Here is a 20,689-nt window from a genome sequence, read left to right on the forward strand (position 1 = left end):
TAAGGCGTATGCTTGTACGTACATATGTTACCGTAATTTTGTTTTTGTTTATGTTTTTTTTTTAAGTGTAGCAAATCATGCTTACTTCTCTCATCTCATAAACTAATTAACAACATAAGACAAATATGCCTTATAAAATTAAACAAATAAGCCCATTTTATTGTTAACCCATTACCAATTCAATCTAAGTACCCAATCACTAGTTTAAAAATCAGGCTAAAGCACCATTTAACCCACAATTTTTAACAATAAAAGTTTAAGCTAATAAAAAAAAGTGAGAGCGCGCTAGTTTTTACTAACAGCCTCATCCACAATTCGACTTTCTAAACTAAAAACAATCGATGTAGTCTACATGCTTACTGAATTTGTGTTATTTTTGTGCCACCAAAAGTTTGGGTTATATGTGGAGGATGGGAGAGTGGTACAAAATTCTTTTTGGTTTTATATTTTGAATTATATTAGATGACATATAGGGTATGTTTGACAAAACTAGCTGGTAGCTGTAGCTGGAAGCTGGTGGCTAAAAGTTGTAGCTGGTAGCTGTTAGCTGTAGCCTTTTAGAAATATTTAGGTGTTTGGTAGAGTAGCTGGAGCTTTTAATAAACTAGCTGGGTGCTCGTGCGGTGCACTGTTTTAATCCGAAACCTATTCTGACTTGACCCCTTTCTACTCAAAAACGTACCAACATGAACCGAACTGAATTAGCCCTTTTTCATCGACACGTTCCGACCCTAATTTGGTCGTACACATGCCCGGGGCTTGTCTGACTCGACTTGTTGCCAATCCTAACCAATAATCACATAATATGTTAATTTTTTAAAGTTAAAGAAGTATAACAATATGATACTCAAATTAAAGAGAATAAAATGCTCGTTTTTATGATGCAATTTTTTTAAAAAACTATTAACGTGTTAAAAAGTTATGGTCTTTTAAAATGTCAGGGGATAGTTGGTTTTGAATATGGGTTAAATATGTAATTATTATATGAATTAACAAAATGTAATGAAAGTTCAAGTACTAAAATTGTAAAATTTGAAACCCTAAAAGCTTGTAGCTTATTTAAATGAGTGTTTCAATTTGAAGCTTTTTCTCCAAACCTAAAAGCTTCAAACTACTCTAACCAGACAGAACTTTTTATTAAATATGAGTTTTTTTCTAAAAGCTTGTAGCTAAAAGCTCCTAAAAGCCACTAAAAACTCTTTACCAAACATACCCATAATATCTTCTATTTACAGACCAATTGGTGAAGAGTCACCTTCGAACCAACCATGGCGACATGTGACCCTTTGCTTCAATTGAACCATAACTACCATTTGAACCAAACAGTGCAACTTTTGAACCAACATGTACCAGTCACGAAGCAGCTCACCTCATCACACGAGGATAATGGACAGTCCAAAAGTTGCACCTGTTCGAACCAAGGGAGAGGTCACGCTGCTTCGTGACTGGTACATGTTGGTTCAAAAGTTACACTGTTTGGTTCGAATGGTAGTTATGGTTCATATTAATATATTCAGACTTACATATGAGGAAACGAGTCAATAACCTAAAAAGATAGCCAACATAGAATCTACTTAAATAATTTGGTTGTATTTAAACAGTTATTTATTATTTATTAACTAAAAGTCTTAAATATATATTGATCGAAATTTATATTTCAGCTATGTTTTCTTTATTTATGTCTCTAGTTAATGTGTTGGTAAGTTGGCTGCTTGGACCGATGTTAGTGTGTAGGCTAGTAGAATAGCTCCATAGCATATAAATAACTGTTTATATGTAATAAATATTAAGGAGAACTTAGAATATTATACTAAACCATGGTTTTTTTTTATCTAGAAATTACTTTGCCGGGATGCATCTAGTTGTATAAATACTTATGCCCCTCGTCATTGTGAACCACTGCAATGGTTGGATTGTGCCTTGAACCCACATGACTCCTGTCAACGTGCTGAGCCAATCCTCCTGTTTGGTAGCAGCCTAGTTCGCACGAAACCAGAACCTCTCTTCGACGTTTACAATGGTCACGCTTAACCAATCAAATTGTTAAGAAGCAAAATGGTATGGAACCAAATGTTGGTTATGTACTTATGTTAGTGCTATTGGATTAACTTGTTTATCGAGGAAATAACGTTAGAGATTTAACGAGTTAGGTGACAGAGGAGTGCGGACTCGATTTAATTCTAATGTTATTCGGCCTTTATTGTTGGATTTTATACTTGGGTTTAAGTAATTAATTTACTTGGGCTTAAGGGTAATATTATATGGGCTTATAATTATTTTGTTGGGGCTCATGTGAGAATCAATAAAAACATATTAATTGATATTTTTCATGGTAGAATTCATACATAACTCGTTCGAATACACACAACAGAGAGGACAGTTACTTCTTCTCTTGTTCTTCATCATATATACAGATTCTTCAAAATTCAATTCCGTCTATAGAATTCTCGTCTTATCTGATAAATCATTGTGTGTAACCCACAAATATGTTTATCTGATAGTGATTACATGATTCAGATAATACAATCGCATGCATTATTTACAATGTTTGTTTATTTGTTTAATTGATTGATTTTGGGTTATAGACTACCCAACATATACAACACCAAACAGTCCCAACTGGGACTATAGGACTATATACAACCTTTTATGATTAAACCAATCGAAGACGTTGAGGGCTTTAATATTGGATTTTATACTTGGGTTCAAGTAATTAATTTAGTTGGGCTTAAGGGTAATATATCATATGGGCTTATAATTATTTTGTATGGGCTCACGTGGAAATCAATAAAAACATATCAATCAATATTTCCCGGTAAATTTCATACATAACTCGTTCGAATACAAATAACAAAGAGGACGGTTACTTCATCATATACACAGGTTCTTCAAAATTCAATTTCATATACAAAATTTGTCTTATTCGATAGATTATTGTGTGTAACCCACAAGTATATTTATCTGATAGTGATGACACAATTCAGAGAATAATCCATGTTGCATTTTTTTCATCTACAATCGCATGCAAGATTACCAGGTTTGTTTATTTGTTTAATTGATTGATTTTGGTTTATAGACTACCCATGTAACATCCTAAAATTTATAATGTTATATAAAGAAAGTTACGTTTAGTGATTTCGCGTTATTAATTAATTAATGTCGAGTAAAGAACGGATCATGGACTTAGATTAATTAAGATGGGTTAAATGAGAATGGGCCTTAGGTCCATGGGCTTTAAGGGATATAAATATCCCCTAAACCAACTTAAAACCCTAAACCCTCATTTCATTTCCATCATAATCTCTACACACTCAAAAACACACACATACGCTACACCATATTCGGCCGAGAGAGAGAGAGAGACATCTGAGACCAAGAATCAAGCCGACCATTATTAGATCTTCAATATACGAGATAACCAAGCAAACCGCGACCACACCGAACGTATAAAAGGTATGTTCTTGACCTTTAAAGTTTACGTAGTATTGAACGTTTTTACCTTAAAGATCCAAGCTTTATAGTATATACGGGATATATATACGAACGAAAACGGTTAGGGAACGTAAGGGGTGATGTCGAACCATAACAAGGGTATTAAAATCGCCAAAATGCTTGATAAAAACCAAACCCGTAGCTGATCTGAACAACTTCGCCTGCAAAAGCTTAACTTCGCCTTCAAAGCATAACTTCGCCTTCAAAGCTTAACTTCGCCTACGGCCAAGTTCGCCTAATTGATAACTTCGCCTAAGGCCAAGTTCGCCTAACTGATAACTTCGCCTAAGGCCAAGTTCGCCTAACTGACAACTTCGCCTAAGGCCAAGTTCGCCTAACTGATAACTTCGCCTAAAGCTAAGTTCGCTTAAGGTTTAACTTCGCCTAAAGTTAAGTTCGCTTAGAAAATAAATTAAAAACCTAATGGAAAATGTGTTAAGACAGTTAATGTAAATAAAATTTTTTCAAGCTGACCTGGCAGCTCGACCCCAGCCAGGGGCTCTGCCCCTTGGACCATGCTAGGGGCTGCCGCCCCTATACCCCGCTGCCAGGGGCGCTGCCCCCGGACCCCGTTCGTTGTGGGTAGTAGTTAAGACTAGAAAGATGATATGAGTAGTGATATTTAATTGATACGTATACTTGTTATACAGTCAGCCGTGCACAACTGAAGAAAGGGATTACGATTAACGGTGAACGTAACCGTGTTCAGGTGAGTTTCTAGCCCCACTTCTGTGTTATGTTTTCGGGGCTGTGTGCATACTCTATATGTTAGTTAATACACTTATCCTAAGTGATAAGTGTATGCCTTATATGAATGATGTTAAATGTATGAATGATTGCTTGTTAGTACGTGAACGATCTTCGGATATTGCACGTACTGTCAGGTTGTAACGATATGTATAAAGTAGATATGATATGTATGCTTATATGTATGAACGTGATAAAGTTAATAAAAGAAGGAAATGATGGTTGTATGGTTGTATGGTTACGAAAAGGGTACCGAGCCCTAATAATACTCGAGGTATGATGTATGGTTGTATGGTAACGAAGAGGGAATCGAACCCTACTAATATTCGAGAACTAGGGAACCGAACCCTACTAATATTCGAGGAAAGAGGGTACCGAGCCCTAATAATACTCGAGGAAGGAGGGTACCGAGCCCTAATAATACTCGAGGAAGGAGGGTACCGAGCCCTAATAATACTCGAGGAATGTAGGGCGTAATGCTCTTTATAACGTAAGAAAGTATGAAAGTAAGAAAGTATGAAAGTATGAATGAAAGAATATAAGTTATTGTGTATTGTATAATGTATGATTAACTAGAACTCACCCAGCGTAGCTGACTTTTAGTATGCACGCAGGTGAGTAGGATGAGACAGCTGGCTTGAGTGGGGACACATGGCAGAAGAATAAGAGTCTGGCATCTGAAGACTTATGATGTTTTAATTTTAATGCTTTCATGTTGAAAGACAAATGATGTTTTGAGACAAGTTATGAATTATGTAATGTTTTATGAAAGTTTTATATTCCGCGTAAAGTTTTAATTAACTCTGATATTTAGAACTGTGTTTATGAGTAAATCCAACACGAAAGTAGGGCTACCGGTAACGGGGCCTTACAACCCAATATATACAACACCAAACAGTCCCAACCGGGACTACTGGGACTATAGGACTATATACAACCTTTTATGATTAGGGTAATGCATGTGTGAACTGCAAAGTGCAATATCAAAATGCCGCATTTTGCTCATTGTTTATCATTGTGGTCACAATGTGTGGATGCCAAGGGATATTTCCACCCGTGATAGAGTGGGTGAAAAATGAAAACAAAGTATTATGTTTACTTATTTGGGCTTTTAAGAGCACGTGGGATTGAGTTTGAAAAGTGTTTATTGGCTTATTGGTGTTTTCAAAAAGCTAATAAGTTAAAATGTCTTTGGTAATCATAAAATATTTTTTATTTTAGCTTTATGAGAGGGTATAAAAGCAGTTTTTCAAAAGCCTCAAATCCTGGCTTTTTGAACAAAGCCTATAAACCAATAAGCATTTTTCAAACTCAATCCCAAACATGCCCTAAATAACCAACTTATTGGACTTTATTCAACATAAATTATGAAGTACTTACTTAGAATCATCATAACTTTTCATCTTCAAGCTTAAGTTGTTGTAGCCATGACAAATGATAACAGATTTCATAGACGTAGACACATTGATGAGGTGAACCTAAGCAAGAAATCCACAACAAGATCACCACAACAACATCAAGTAATAAATTTTAAGTTGTACAAAACCAACTACGTACGTCGAGTCGTCATGTAACATGTTTTAATGATTGCAGGTAAGCCAAAATAACACATCACTATTTCCTCTTTTTATCTTGTATAAGAGATATGAGGACCACGAAACTAATGTCTAGTGCGAGAGAGAAGACAAAAAAAGGGTACTATTGTGACTTGGCCATGATATCACATGATGTAATAAATGAATTATAGGGACCAATTTAAAGAAATCAACATAAATAACATAACACCACCGATGATACATTTAATTTACACAAGAAAAGAAAACTAGTTTTACAATATTTTTTTTGGTTGATATTTATCTTATTATTACATGAAGTAATACTTGCATTGTGTTGTGTGGGTTAACTTTTTATAATCTAATGATTTATATAGCTAAATTATATATGATATCAAAATTATGGTTTTCGTCTTTCTATTTATCTGCGCTCGTGACTTTCATTTATATCGTTTTAAAACAATTTACATAATTTTAATTGGGATTTGGGAACACAATCGACCAATCATTCATTGGGGATTAGGGAGTTAGTTACCTTTCCGTTAGGATTGAAATGTATGTTTGTCTTTCACAACAAAACTGAATGTTAAAAGTGTTATTGACCACATAACTAATATAGATTACTATAGTTCAATGTGTAATGTTTTGAATAATTAAAATCCAGTTAGGCATTTAAAGAAGCATATTGGATAGATACTCTTTTAACTATTTTTAGATGAGCTAATAAGGGTTAGGTCAAGATAACCCATGCTAACCTTCTGCTTTAACACATGAAGAAAGTAAGAAGCTTCATAATTACTTACATAAGTAGTTACGTTTGTGAATCTCTTGTTTATATTTATTTATTGAGAAAATTGCCAAATGAGTCCCTGAGGTCTTTCTACGGAGTCACAATTAGTCCCTGCTAAGAATTATGAACTTCTTACATCCCCATGGTTTACAAACTGAACTATACGAGTCCCTCCGTCTAAAAGAACGTTAAGTTATCCATCCAAATAAGCATGAAATTACTCTCCTACCCTTGACTGATTATAACAAATAAATTATGCCCTTCTTGTTCACTGATCAATCTGGTTGTTCAAATATGGAACCCTAACAGCCATTCTTGTTCACAGCTCGTCAACAGCCCGTCAAGGTCAAGCAATCCTCCAGCAGCCACGATTTTCTTGCCCCTTTTCTTCCACACTCCACTCCAACAGTCCTCTACCCTAATTCTTCTTCTCTCACCCTCAAACCCTACAGCCACGATCAGTTCTCTACACCTACGATCTGTTAACAGTTGTACTCGGTTGAAGGTTTTAGAGTCAGAGGTTTCGTTTTTCTCGCTATCGATTTCAGGTAACCCCTCAAGTGTTTACATAATCAGTTCATCACTTATGTATGTTTATTTCTGGTTCGAGATTTAATTTTCAGTTCATCACATCAATGACCGGGGCTGCAAAATCCATCGGAATACGGCTGAAATTGAACAGCTGAAGTAATGAACGGCTTGAAGGCCAGCGCCGGCGCTGACTGTAATATTGAAGGTCGCTGGATTCAGTTAATGGTCGCCGAGATATTTTGGATCGTCGCTGTAATATTGAACGGCTATGAAGATGTTGATTGACCAGGGTAAACAGTTTTAGGGCAATATTACATAACTACCCTTATTTGGATGGATAACTTAACGTTCTTTTAGATGGAGGGACTCATATAGTTCAGTTTGTAAACCATGGGGATGTAAGAAGTTCATAATTCTTAGCAGGGACTAATTGTGACTCCGTAGAAAGACCACAGGGACTCATTTGGCAATTTTCTCATATTTATTTATGTTTGTTTAAATCTATGCTCTCTCTCTCTCTCTCTATATATATATATATATAATGCATGACTGATGAATAAGTTAAGACGGTATATTTTAAGATCAGTTTTATAAATTTTCAAACACATATAATTCATTTTATCATTAAATCTCACGTGTCTTTTATATTTCTAAAAAACAGTTACAATTTTATCTTCTTAACATTAATTAACTTTTGTGAATTTAAAAAATGTTATTCCTTTGGCCATTTATCTTTTATCCATTTATTATTTTTAATTTCACTTTTAATCAAATTTCTCCAAGATTTTTAAACGGTTTTTTGTACTTGAATATTTTTTTTAAAAAAATGCACCATAAAAACGAACATTTTATTCTCTTTAATTTGAGTCTGGTATTGTCATGGTATTTTTTTTCATTTAAAAAAATAACATTTTACGTATAAGTGTTTGCGGTCCACTTTTGATGATTTTAAATTAAACCATGAGCCAAGCTGTTATTAACGGGTTTTTGTTATGGAAAACCCAAACGGGACCATTGAATTTGAACCCAAGCAAACCAAACTATTATCAATGATTAGGTTTCATTTCATTTGTTCTTCGATAATAAACTGAGTTTAAAATAAGAATTATTAATCTACCTATACCAATAAACAGTTTCATACTTTCAAATGGAACAATGAACACCCGTAAATCTATTACGTGATTACCATGTTTGTGTTTCCCAATGCTCGTGCGGGTGCTCGTCGAGTTCTAATAAATACATAAGTATTTATATTCATATAAATATACACATATGTGCATATGCTTGGATGAATGTGATATTAGACTTATTTGTTTGTGTTCATGGATGCTAACTAAATTTAGTTTATCTTTAGTTAATTATGTTCATTTGTATTTGTTTTTGTTTGTTAAAAAATGTTCATGTAAGTTTGTTTATTTATGTTTATTTGTTTTTTTGTTTTGTTTTGTGTAAGTCTATGAACTGTTCTTTTAAAATGAATACGAACATATCCATTCTCTTTGTGAACGAATATGAACACAAATTTTTTTGTTGATTGTGGGTTTGTGTTCATGTCCAGTTAACTTAAATGAACGAACACGAACATATTCTTTTTTATAGAAATAAACATAAAATATGTTAATTTTCTATAGTATTCGTCCTCTGTAATCAAAATAAAGAGTGGATACAAAGATGATGGATGGGATATAATGATGTTTTTGTTAATTATTTAAAATTTTAAGATTAGGGGGATATAGTGGATAGATGTGACTTGTGAGTGCTTTAAACAAATCAAAATAATTTCATTCCAACCCCCTTCCTTTTATTTTTATTCCATTCTTTATTTCACCCCCGACAAGTTAATTCCTATTAAAAAAACCACCATGAAGAAATACTAGACGTATCTCATCAAGTAAGTAATGAAGATTAAAAAAACATATTAATAGTAACGGTGTTTATTTTTTCTTAAATCCGCAGATTAAAAGTAATATTATCTAGCTTTTATTTAAAAAAATCGATTATGTTAAGAGTCATATTGTTTGATTTCTTCATAACAAATGGGTTATATCATTTTATCAAAATACCAGTTGGACAACCGGGTTATATTAACTTTCAAATCGGGTCTCCAAACCATAAGTGGGTTGGTTTTCGCGGCTATATTAAACAGTGTATTGGTGAACCAGTTAAGGATTTGGTTTGGGTGCCTTTTAAAGCAACGAAAAATGGTGATATTTAACAAAACATTCTACTTAGAAAACTAGTTTTCATCAAAACTCAATCAAATAAATATCAAAAGAAACAACACCAAAGAAAGCTCGACCTAGACCTGAACCCTACCATTAATGAAGCACAACTAGCCCTGAGAAGACCTCTATCGACTCCGTAAGTGGCCGGTTTGCTAGTTCGGATATAGCATGTGACATAAACTTGTCATACATGGAAACCTTTCAAATAGTGACATATACGACTTTTCTACATTTGTGGGCACAAGTTAAGGCGTAAATTGAATTGCGATACATGTGATTATTCATTGACACAAACAACCTTATTAATTGTACATGTCTATATGGTTTTCATGCATTAATGATGGGACATTTTGTTTGACTAAATGAAGTGATAAAATATCAAGCTTTCTAAAAATGGAATTGTGCTAACATCACAATTAAACATTGATTTGGGTTGTTGAGGGCATTACAGAAACGTTTCACTTCACACATAATTGATTATCGATATTCATTATTATTGGTTAACTTATTTACACAATTTCCTAAATCTAGGAATTAGGGTATAAAGACACGATAGATTGCAAAATATAAAACAATGTCGAGCAAAATATAACACAATTTGAGTAATATAACACAATGTCGAGGAAAAAAAACACAATGATGAAAATAAGCAAAAAAAAAACACATAATGATATATAAAAAGACACAATGATTTGAATAAAAATTTTAAAATCTACCAGCTATAAATTGAAAAACGAAAACCTGAAATCCAATATCGTAGAATTCAACAAGACGGTTTCAATATAACTTGTTTGAGTTCAGTCGGAGTCCGTTATTTGATACAATGATACCCTTCCTATAATTTCCTAATTTTAGAAAGCTATGTATTTGAACTCAACCCCTGAAGAAACACTAAGTGACCCGGTACAGATTATAGATAATCTGGGGGTTAAGTAATGTTTCCCACGAATGAGATCTAGCTGAGAAGGCTGTTCTTCAGGAGACCTGCAAAACAAACACCGTAAGCTCGTCACTGAGAAGGGGGGGGGGTTCCTCCTTGTGACCACCCTCCGGCGTGAGAATCAGACTAGGTTGCTCTGAATATAAGTGTATATTAAGAGATTGCTAGATAACTGGATAGCAGATGATCTTACCATTCCAAGATGTTGGAGTATTTATAGCCGAAGGTAGGTTCCCTAGAAGGTACAGCCGGCTGAACAGTATTCCTGTTCAATCACCAGTAGACTATGCACAGGCCATACTGGTTGGTGGGTAGGTTACGGCCAACAGTAACAAAGTCGGCTGCACTATTCCACCAATTGTAGATTATGCACGTCCTACTTACTGTGGATTGTACGCAGGCCATGCTGGTTGGTGAATAGGTTACGGCCAACAGTAACACTATTCCACCAACTGTAGGCTGCGCATGCCCCACAGTAAGGGTTGGTGAGTAGGCAGCGGCTAATAGTGACAAACAGTACTAGAGGGTGTTCCTCCTCGCACTGTTGTCGGTGAGCTGTCACCCTGTGATTGGCTCATGGGCTGTTCTGGTCAGATCGTCTGTCCTATCCATACCTTGGTAAGTATAGTACAAAAGATCTTTCAGAATCAGACTGGCTCATTTAGGCGGGATTGTTCCCGCCTTGCTCATTCCTTCATGTGACTACTGAAGTAGCTAGTGTCTTGTGCGTGTAGCCCTGCTGTCTGCGGGTAGCCTTCCCTGATGGCTTGTATCCGCAACTGCGGGAACAGGCGGGGTACTTCACCATTGGGAGGCTTTTCCTGCGTGTACAGCTTGTGTACTGCGCGTAAGATTCTATGAGCATGGTGGGTCCTGTGGGAGCAGATGGCCTTTGCGCAGACGTCCCTGTTCAAGGTGAGTCTTGCGGGACCAACTGGTCTCTGCTGGGACCTACCTCTTCAACCCCATTACTACAAATAATAACAATGTCACACCGCATCTTAGAATCATTCACAGTTAACATATTACATTATCCACTAAGAGATTTATCAATTACAAATTTCTTATTTCACATCCTCAAATCATGTATGCCTCTAGTATTAAGATTTAAAAACCTCCCAATAAGCAATTTTTAGATATTTTTTGGGTGCTGATGTAGCGATGTTATTGAAGGAGTTTATGATGACGGATGCCCTAAAAATCTTGATTTGAAGGTTTTTGTCAAGAGCTAGAGGTCTTAAGATTCACTCGTTTCTAACTCAATTCAAGTGACATACGACCTTAGTTCGTTCTTAGCCACAAGTTAGAAAGTGAAAACTAAATTCGGATACCAGCCAAGTTTATAAGAATTTCATGGTTAACCAGCCATATTTAAAAGGCGGCTATATATGGTTTACTCGTTGATTCAAAGCTACATTTATTGTCCATGTTTATAAGAATTTCATGCATTAATTAGGGGGGGCATCTGATAGTTCGACAGATATTATGTTTCTTTTTAAGAACGAAAAAATCCCACACGCTCTACAATCATACTCGTAAATCTATAAAAATTTCAAAAAGATGGGACTAAACCTACAAATACACAGTAAAAGTTCTTTTGTTTCTTTAAGCTAAATTAGCTATTAAGAATAAGATGGGTTTTTTTCTAATAAAACTTGGTTGTTTAAAAAACGAGTTAATGGTGTGTTTAGGATTGCTTATTTAAGTGAAAAAGGACTTTTAATTAAAAGGACTTGTAAACTTATGAAATTTTGAAAAGAAGTTTTTAAAAGAATGTTTAGATTAGCTTATGTGTTGGGGAAAACCAAAATGACCAAAAGGGACACTCTTTTATAAAAGGAGTGGGTTTAAGGGTGAGAGGGTGTAATAGGTAAATCAAACTCATTAAGTTAATAAGTTACATATTCCTAACTTTTTAAAACCCCTCTATTTTGCCTTCACCATAAGTTAAAATCCATAAGACCTTATGGTTTGCCAAACACCTTATACACCTTATTAACTTTTCAAAAAGTTTATAAGTTATAAGTTGATGAAAATAAGGAATCCCAAACACCCCCTAAGTGTCATTTTAGTATATGTGGTTTGTCTAATTACGCAACTTTGGTATCGTTTTTGAATTTATTGTAAATGACTGTTTCACTTTTCTAAAACTTGCCATTATAGTACTATTTTCCAATATCGTTTATTGAATCTGTTAAGTAAGGGGTAAATTGGTAATTTCACTTATTTTATTTATTTTTCTCTTTGAGATAAGTGTCATTTTCGTACACCTGGTTTGTTCAATTACATAACTTTAGTTCCTTTTTTTCGAATTTATTGCAACTGGATACTTGAACTAGTTCTGGATACATAAACAAACCAAAAGAGACATTACATATTACAATTAAAAGGTCACTAAAATACATGATAAAAGATGAAAACAACTATGAAATACATAAAATGTTTTTTAGCCTTTTGTTTTTGATTGTCAATTTTCTTCAGTAGCTTCAAGACTTGAGTTCGTCTTAGCCATTGTTCTTGCATTTTATTCATGTGTATTAATTTTGTTTAAAAGTTTGGGTATGATAACAGTATGCCCGGATACGATAACAATAACTATTTGACACATCAGATGATTAAGTCAAATAACAATCCCAAAGCTTCACACCTTTTAGTTGTAATATGTAATTTTTTTATGCATCTAGGGTTAGAAACAACCTTTTAGTTGTAATATGTAATTTTTTTTTTGATTTTGCTTATGTATCAAAACTAAGCCAAGTATCGAGTTCCAATAAATTCAAAAAGGTACTAAAGTTGCGTCATTGAATAAAGCACATGTATGAAAATGATACTTAGATCCAAAAGAATATAAATTAAATAAATGAAATTACAAATTTACCGATGACTTAACGAACAAATAAAATGACAAGTTTTAGAAAAGTGAAATAGCCATTTATAATAAATTCAAAAACGATATTAAATTACGTAACTTAACAAACCACAAGTACCAAAATGACATTAACTCAAAAAAAAAAACTAAGAATAAGAGAAGTAGGTCAAATGATTTGAAAATAAATTAAAGCATATATTTTTTTTTAAATATACCTTTTATTTCAATTGGTACGAATCAAATTATTTAAATATGTAAGACTAAAATAATTAACAAAAACTTAAGATAATAAACCTTTGTACGATAATGGCAATTCAGGCTCAGCTTCAAACAAAGTAACATAACATGTTATATTTTTTTCACATAAACTATAAACATCCTTATTTTTTAATACAAACGTTTACATTTCATCTTATGTAAATTTCACATAACCTGTTACAGTCTTTTAGCTAAAGTTTATTCTATAGGCATCTACAGAGTAACACTACTTGTATACTTAACGTATAAAACCTGCGGTCGAGGTGCTAATCCCTCGTCTGAGCCGCCCCTTCCTGAGTCGCTCTGCAATGATGAACGCAAGTTCCAACGACGGAGAAGCATTGAGCCGCGGGTCACAATGGGTGTGGTAGCGTGAGCTCAAGTCATTGTACGTAATGGTCCTTGCACCACCAACACACTCGGTCACATTCTGGCCCGTCATTTCTAGGTGAACGCCACCTGGATCGCTTCCTTCTTGATCGTGCACATCAAAAAACGCCGTCACCTCAGCCTACAAAACAATTAATATTATATGCTGTCTAACAATTATTATTACAAACAAACAACTCGCATACCCTAATGGCATCGAAAGACCGAGTCTTGAGCCCCATGGGAGCTTTAATGGTGTTGCCATGCATCGGGTCACTAACCCAAGTGACGATTTGACCAGCACCAAGAACCGCTCTGATCAGATGAGGAAGTTTTACTCTTGTGTTATCGGCTCCCATTCTTGAAATGACGGTGATTCTTCCGGGCTTGTTATGAGGATTCAAGATTTCTATGAGCTTTACTAGTAACTTTGGGTCCATTTTATCGCTTACCTACGTCACAAAAACAGTAATCTCATTATCAACCTAATTAATTTCATTAGGTTTTAATTTTTTTCGTTTTTGGTTAACTATCAAATCCATAAAATTGAAAAAAAAAATCTAATCCACGAAATAAATATAATAAAATTAACAAATATATGATAAGTCATAAAGAATTAATTAGATGGTTTCATTAGGTTTTGGTTTCTGTCATTTCTATCATTTTGTTATTTAATATAATAGATATACATCAAACAATGAAAACAATCACATATCTATTTATTGACAAAACTAACTAAACAGTATATGATATAAAGAATATATAGAAAATTTAATTATGTTATCAAATATAATTATATAATTAAATAAATAAAATAATTGATAAAATAATAAACGAGGTGAACTCGAACTTGGAAAATTTCTAAGTAGGTGAATTTGAGCTTTGGATACAGAGCTTGAAACCAGCCAAACTCGAGCTCTACTAAGTTAAACGAGTCGCTTGATCTTAGACGAGCTCGAAACAGGCCAAGCTCAAGCTTTAAGTTAAATGAGCCGAGCTCAACCTTTTAATCGGCTCGTTTAGGTAACAAGATTCTAAAAAATTCTTTTTAAGAATGTTATCCATGTGACCATGTCAATGTTAGTTATATGATCAAGTCTAAAAGTTGATTGGTAACAACCAACAAGAGTAAGTTTATGAACAAACAACCTACAATGATTAAAAATGCATTAATATATGCAAGATTTAGCAAATATACCTTAATCCCAAGAGGATTTGCAACTCCTCTTAGAAACTCAACATGTGCTCCATCGAGTTGGCGCGTGCGCTCACCGACCCAAACCATGTGAGCTGAACAATCATATTACAGGCCCGAAGTAGAGTCTTCCCTTGTAAGTGCTTGTTCATAAGGCAAAAGCAAGCACTCATGAGACGTCCAGAACGGTGTCGTCGTCATAATTGGGTGAGCGGTTGTGAGCCCAGCAGCTGCCATGAACCCCATTGCTTCATCAACTCTATGCGCCAGTTCACGGTACCTATCGATCAAAAAGGCGTCTTTAAAAACACGGACATCAGTGTTGTTTGTATATCGGCAGCCAACCAAACTCTTAACATAATTTGTTTTCACATAAAAAATACGCATATTTTCCATACCTGTCTCCTTGTTCACTATGCTGTGTGAAATCAAGATTCCACTCGTTAACTCGCTGCATAGCCGCGTACCCACCAGTAGCAAAAGCCCTTAAGATGTTAAGCGTGGAGACCGATTGAGTATAAGCCTGAATCATCCTATCAGGGTCCGGAATACTCGATTTTTCGTCAAACAAATCACCATTAATGTTATCTCCTCGGTAACTAGGTAACTTAACACCATCCTTCTCTTCAAATGAGTCTGATCTAGGCTTAGCAAATTGACCAGCCATCCTCCCCACCTAATCTTGCAACCAATCGATAATTAACAGTTTGAAATAAGGGTTCAAACGAGCCGAGACGCTCTCGAGCTACTCGAGATTGGATCAATAAAAAGCTCGAAACGAGCCAAGTCTGACTTTCAAATAAAGCTCGTTTAGTTATCGAGCCTCAAGTACCCGAACTAAACGAGGTAGTATAACTTAAAAATACACACAGCTGAGTTCGAACTCGTCTACTTATTTCAAATAAAGCTTGTGTATTTTTAAGTTTTACACCGTTTAGACTTCTATGTATTAATTACACTGCATAGTCGAGTTCAAGCCATAATTTAGCTCGTTTAAGTTCTAAATGAGTTTGAGCTGAGCAAGGCTTATGGTTTTTCTCAAAATAAATTTAAAAAAAAAACTGAAAAACATATACAAATTAATTAATAATTATTAATAAATAATAAACGAGCCGAGCTTGAGCTTAAAAAAAAACTCGGTAGCCGAGCTCAAGAGCTCGAGCCTTGTATAGGAAGCTCATCGCGTCTTAACGAGTCGTGCGCATTATTAGGGTTTCTCTCTTTTAGACTACAATGCATTAATTACGCCACAAAACCAAGCTCAAGTCGTGTTTTTGCTTGTTTAAGGTCTGCACAACTCAAGCCGAGCTTAGACTTGTTATAGTTTTTCTCAAAATATATAAAAATAATAAAAAAACCATATAAATTAACTAATAAATAATAATCGAGCGGAGCACGAGCTTAAAAAAGCTACTCACAATGCAAGCTCGAGCTTTAAACAACAACCCGTAAGTCAAAACAAGCAGGGTTCGAGTCTACTTCGGAAACAGAGAACAGCATATGCAAACAATAACATATTAACAGGTACCTTGATAATGCTTATTGGCTTATAAATTCAAAAAGTCAATAAGTTAAAACGTAATAAGTTAAAATGTGTTAGGCAATCACAAAAACCTTTTTTTATTTTAGCTTTTTAAAAGGTTAAAATGCAGTTTTCCAAAAGCCTCAAATCTTGTTTTTCAAAATAGTTTTTTGAAAATACCAATAAGTCAATAAGCGTTTTTCAAACTCAATCCAGACATGCTCTTAAACAACAACCCGTAAGTCAAAACAAGCCGAACTCGAGTCTACTTCGAAAACAGAGAACAACATATGTAAAAAAAATAATAATAACATGTACCTTGATGATGGGAATTTGACCACCGAACATAAGTACAACACTCATCTGCAAAAGTAACCGAAACGTATCCCTAATATTATCCGTCTTAAACTCTTTAAAACTCTCGGCACAATCGCCGCCCTGAAGCAAGAACGCGCCGCCGCACGCGGCGGCGGCCAACCGTTCCTCCAGTTTCCGGGCTTCACCAGCGAAGACAATCGGAGGGTACGATTGTAATGTTTTGAGGACGGAGTCCAGGTGGGTGGTGTCGGGGTAATCTGGGATTTGAAGGGCTGGTTTTGATTTCCAAGAACTGGGTGTCCATTTGGTGGCACGGACGGTGGTGGTGATGGGTTTGTGTTTTGGAGGAATTGGGTGTGGGTTGAAGAGTTTGTGGTGGTGGAAGAAGGTGGTGGTCATGGTGGTGATCGGTGATTGATTGATGGAGTTTGGGAATTAAAGGGGTGATTATGGGACAGATGGAAGCATGTCATGGACGAAGTGGGGGCCCACCATGGTATCCTACAATTTACAAGTGATTTTTTTTAAGGAATTTATATATCGGGATACGCTCACATTTTAATTCGGAAAAAACGATATCCCGAGACCAATGTTTATGAACACTTGCTCGGAAGCATGATAGTGTGATAAGATAAAACTCGTTCAGTTTAAGAATCTAACTAGTGAGCGTCACCTACAAGCCTAGTCTTACATTATTACCTTGGTGTCTTTGAAACTAAATGATAGGAGCATGAAACATTGAACCTAGGTCATATGAAACACCAAGTCTTCCCTTACTACTCTACCCCAAGCTCCTGTATACCTTCCTCCTTTTATGCCTTAGCGGTTGTTGTGGGGTGCTAGATGGGGGGTGAGCAACCCGTAGTTGCTCCCCTCCTTCGAGTGTGAGGGGTTTGATCTTTGATTTTTGCTCTAACTCATCTCGAGTCGGGGTCTTTAGGGGTCCGGTGTCTTTTGTGATTTGTTTGCTTTCTGTTCTCGTGTGTACATGGCTACCATAAAAAGAATTCGAAACGTAAATACAGGAAGGCTTGGTCCTAGCTCCACTTACGGTTTAAGGCCATGCCCCTTTAAGCATTTCCACGAGTGTAAGGATGGTAGACCTGGGTCCTCGGGGTTTTGCCGCCTACTTGAGCACATGCAAAGTACCCATTTCAAAACGGATACTCGGAAGAACCTTTTAAAAGATGCTATCTCCAAGGATTTGGACCTTTTTATAGATGTTGGGGAAGCCCTTCGGTCGGGGTATAAATGGTTATGTGGGAGGTGCATGACGTTGCATGCCCTAAGCAGGGGGTGCAAGCATGCTGATGGTGTCTATTCTTTTTCTGTGGATTCTGGAGATGCTGGAGAATTCATCGTTGGGATCCAGAAACCTAATCGCGTGTCTGTGGATAGGGACCCAGGTCCATCTGTAGGAGTGGTTGGGGATGTATCCCTTTTGGAACGGGTTTTCTCCCTTCCCATTCAAACGGTTAAGAGCATCCCCACAAATTGTCGTCTGGCGTTTGCTCAGACTTTGGCATGCGCTTTACGCAAGGTAGTGGATTCACCAGGCTCGATTGAGAATTGGGTCAAATTACTATTGTTGCCGCGTTGTACTTTAAGGGTGGTGAAACCTTCCACTAGGCAGGAACGCAGGTCAGGGAATCGAAAGTCTTTGCAATGTAGTAGCATTCAGCAAGCACTTGCGGTGTGGAAAGATGGATCTGGTTTTGCTGACTTGGTTCTTTCTCTCTTTGATAACGTGGGGGTAAGCACTTTTTCTAAAAGAGAGGTGGGAGGGGATGAGGGTTCTGAAAACAGCCTCAATATTAAACAATGTCTCAGGAAAGTCAGGGATGGTCATTTCACAGCTGCAGTCAAGGTACAAGTGGGGTTGCCCCTCTCGGAGATTCAACCATGAAAGCCCTCATTGATAAACACCCAGTGGTGCCGCCTCCGTCCTTGCCTTCTAGCTCTGTCACCCTGCCTACTCTCTGTGTGGATGGGGACTGTGTGCTTAGATGTATCCGATCATTTCCTAAAGGGACCTCATGCGGGAGAGACGGGATGCGGGCGCAACACTTGTTGGACGCTCTTAGTGGTGAGGGATCAGTGACTTCCATGGCTCTGCTCTCAGCCATCACTGAAGTTGTCAACTTATGGCTAGGGGGTCTGTGCCCCAAAGTGCTCGCTGAGTTTATTGCTTCGGCCCCCCTTACCACTTTATTAAAGCCGGATAATGGAATTCGGCCCATTGCTGTGGGGGCTATCTGGCGTAGGTTGGTTTCTAAAGTGGCTATGAAGATGGTTGGGAAGGAAATGACTCAGTATTTAGGGGACTTTCAGTTTGGGGTGGGGACCCCTAATGGGGCAGAGGCGGTGCTTCACAGCGCGAACCGGTTTCTTAACTCCTTTCACGCGAACGGTTCTTTAGCTATGCTTACCGTGGACTTCTCCAACGCCTTCAATAGGGTCGACCGCACAGCCCTTCTCCGGGAGGTTCATCGTCATTGCCCGTCTATCTATCTATGGGTCCAGTTCCTTTATGCCCAGCCGGCTAGGTTGTACGTTGGTGATGACTGTATAGGGGCTACTACTGGGGTTCAGCAGGGAGACCCCCTTGGGCCCCTCCTCTTTTCCTTAGCATTACACCCTCTTGTTCTCCGGGTACAAAATGACTGTAACCTCCCATTTCATGCTTGGTACTTGGATGATGGGACTATTATTGGTAGTGCCAACGAAGTCGCTAAAGCTCTAGACATTATCAGCTTGGAAGGGCCATCATTGGGGCTGCAACTTAATATTAAGAAAACCGAGGTTTTTTGGCCAGCGTGTAATGGGGTGAAAGTCAAAGATGGGCTCTTCCCTAGTGGGATTGGTAGACCAAAGAGAGGGGTAAAGCTCCTTGGAGGGGCTGTTAGTCGAGATCCCTACTTTATTAAGGAGTTGGCGAGGCAGAGAGCATCTCGTGCGGTTGATCTTATGAAACTCTTACCTTGCCTTAGGGATCCCCAGAGCGAACTCCTCCTGCTTAGGTCTTGCATGGGGGTTGCTAAGTTGCTTTTTGGGTTACGAACATGCCACCCCCATATGATGGATGATACGGTATCCTGTTTTGATAAGGGGCTTCGAGAAGCCATCGAAGACATAGTTTTATGTGGAGGCCCGTTCTTTGGTGATCTTCAGTGGCGACTTGCATCTTTACTGATGCGCTTAGGGGGTTTAGGCCTTCTTTCGGCTCATGATGTTGGGGTTTACGCTTTTGTAGCGTCGAGGGCTCAGTCTTGGAAGCTACAGAATCACATCTTAAGGAATAGCGGAGTTGTCGACCTGGACTCAGACTACGTGCAGGCCCTAGAACGCCTAAATGGCACTCTCCCAGACTTTGACATTGGCGGTTTCTCTAATATGGACACCGCCCCACCAAAGCCTCAAAAAACTTTGGCGAGTGCCCTTTTTGGCAAAATCGCTCAGAGCCTGGGAGAAGTTTTTGGATTGTCCTCCCGACAGAAGGCGGTTATTGAATGCTTACAAGGTCCTCATGCCCAAGATTTTCTGGCCGTTATCCCGATTGATGGCTTGGGCCAAAGCATGTCTGCGGTCGAGTATAGGGCCATTCTTAAGTACCGTTTAATGGTCCCAATGTACCCAGAAGACGAAACATGTCCGATCTGCCGTAAGGCTTGCCTGGATAAATTCGGAGAGCATGCGGTTCATTGCAAGGAGATGCCTGGGTTCAAATACCGACATGATTGGGTGCGGGACGTTCTTTGGGACATCTTAAGGCGAGCTGGGATATCAGCTAAAAAGGAAGCCCCCGTAAACTTCCTTACAGACCCCACGGAAGGGAGATCCACTCTACGACCGGCAGATTTGCTCGTCTTTGGTTGGGCCG

At 37.2% G+C, this 20,689-nt stretch overlaps 2 protein-coding genes across 2 annotated transcripts in view; both read right to left on the bottom strand.

Annotated features, from left to right (window-relative positions):
• LOC143575166 (phospho-2-dehydro-3-deoxyheptonate aldolase 2, chloroplastic-like) overlaps positions 1–15,059 on the bottom strand; it is a 28,501-nt gene extending 13,442 nt beyond the window's left edge. The window contains exons 1-3 of the mRNA XM_077059609.1: positions 14,973–15,059; positions 13,981–14,226; positions 13,658–13,916 (exon numbers count right to left, since the gene is read on the bottom strand). Coding sequence (XP_076915724.1) covers positions 13,658–13,916; positions 13,981–14,226; positions 14,973–15,059 — 592 coding nt within the window. The remainder of the gene's footprint in view (positions 1–13,657; positions 13,917–13,980; positions 14,227–14,972) is intronic.
• Positions 13,570–17,235, bottom strand: LOC143575161 (phospho-2-dehydro-3-deoxyheptonate aldolase 2, chloroplastic-like). Its single transcript, XM_077059605.1, has 5 exons — positions 16,810–17,235; positions 15,368–15,645; positions 14,973–15,249; positions 13,981–14,226; positions 13,570–13,916 (listed from the first exon to the last, which is right to left on the bottom strand). Exons 1-3 carry the CDS (start codon positions 17,206–17,208, stop codon positions 15,078–15,080), a joined length of 849 nt encoding a protein of 282 aa, XP_076915720.1. The 5' UTR covers positions 17,209–17,235; the 3' UTR covers positions 13,570–13,916; positions 13,981–14,226; positions 14,973–15,077.
• Positions 17,236–20,689: the final 3,454 nt, after the last annotated feature.

This window comes from Bidens hawaiensis, unplaced genomic scaffold (assembly GCF_021521415.1).
Source record: "Bidens hawaiensis isolate Kalapana, Puna unplaced genomic scaffold, B.hawaiensis_p1.1 tig00027301_1, whole genome shotgun sequence".
Taxonomy (NCBI): Eukaryota; Viridiplantae; Streptophyta; class Magnoliopsida; order Asterales; family Asteraceae; genus Bidens; species Bidens hawaiensis.

Coding starts and splice junctions, on each gene's coding strand:
- LOC143575161 (XM_077059605.1), bottom strand. CDS start 17,208: ATGACCACCACCTTCTTCCACCACCACAAACTCTTCAACCCACACCCA. Junction 15,646..16,809: donor GTCAAATTCCCATCATCAAG/GTACATGTTATT, acceptor TTGCAAGATTAG/GTGGGGAGGATGGCTGGTCA. Junction 15,250..15,367: donor CATAGTGAACAAGGAGACAG/GTATGGAAAATA, acceptor TTTGATCGATAG/GTACCGTGAACTGGCGCATA.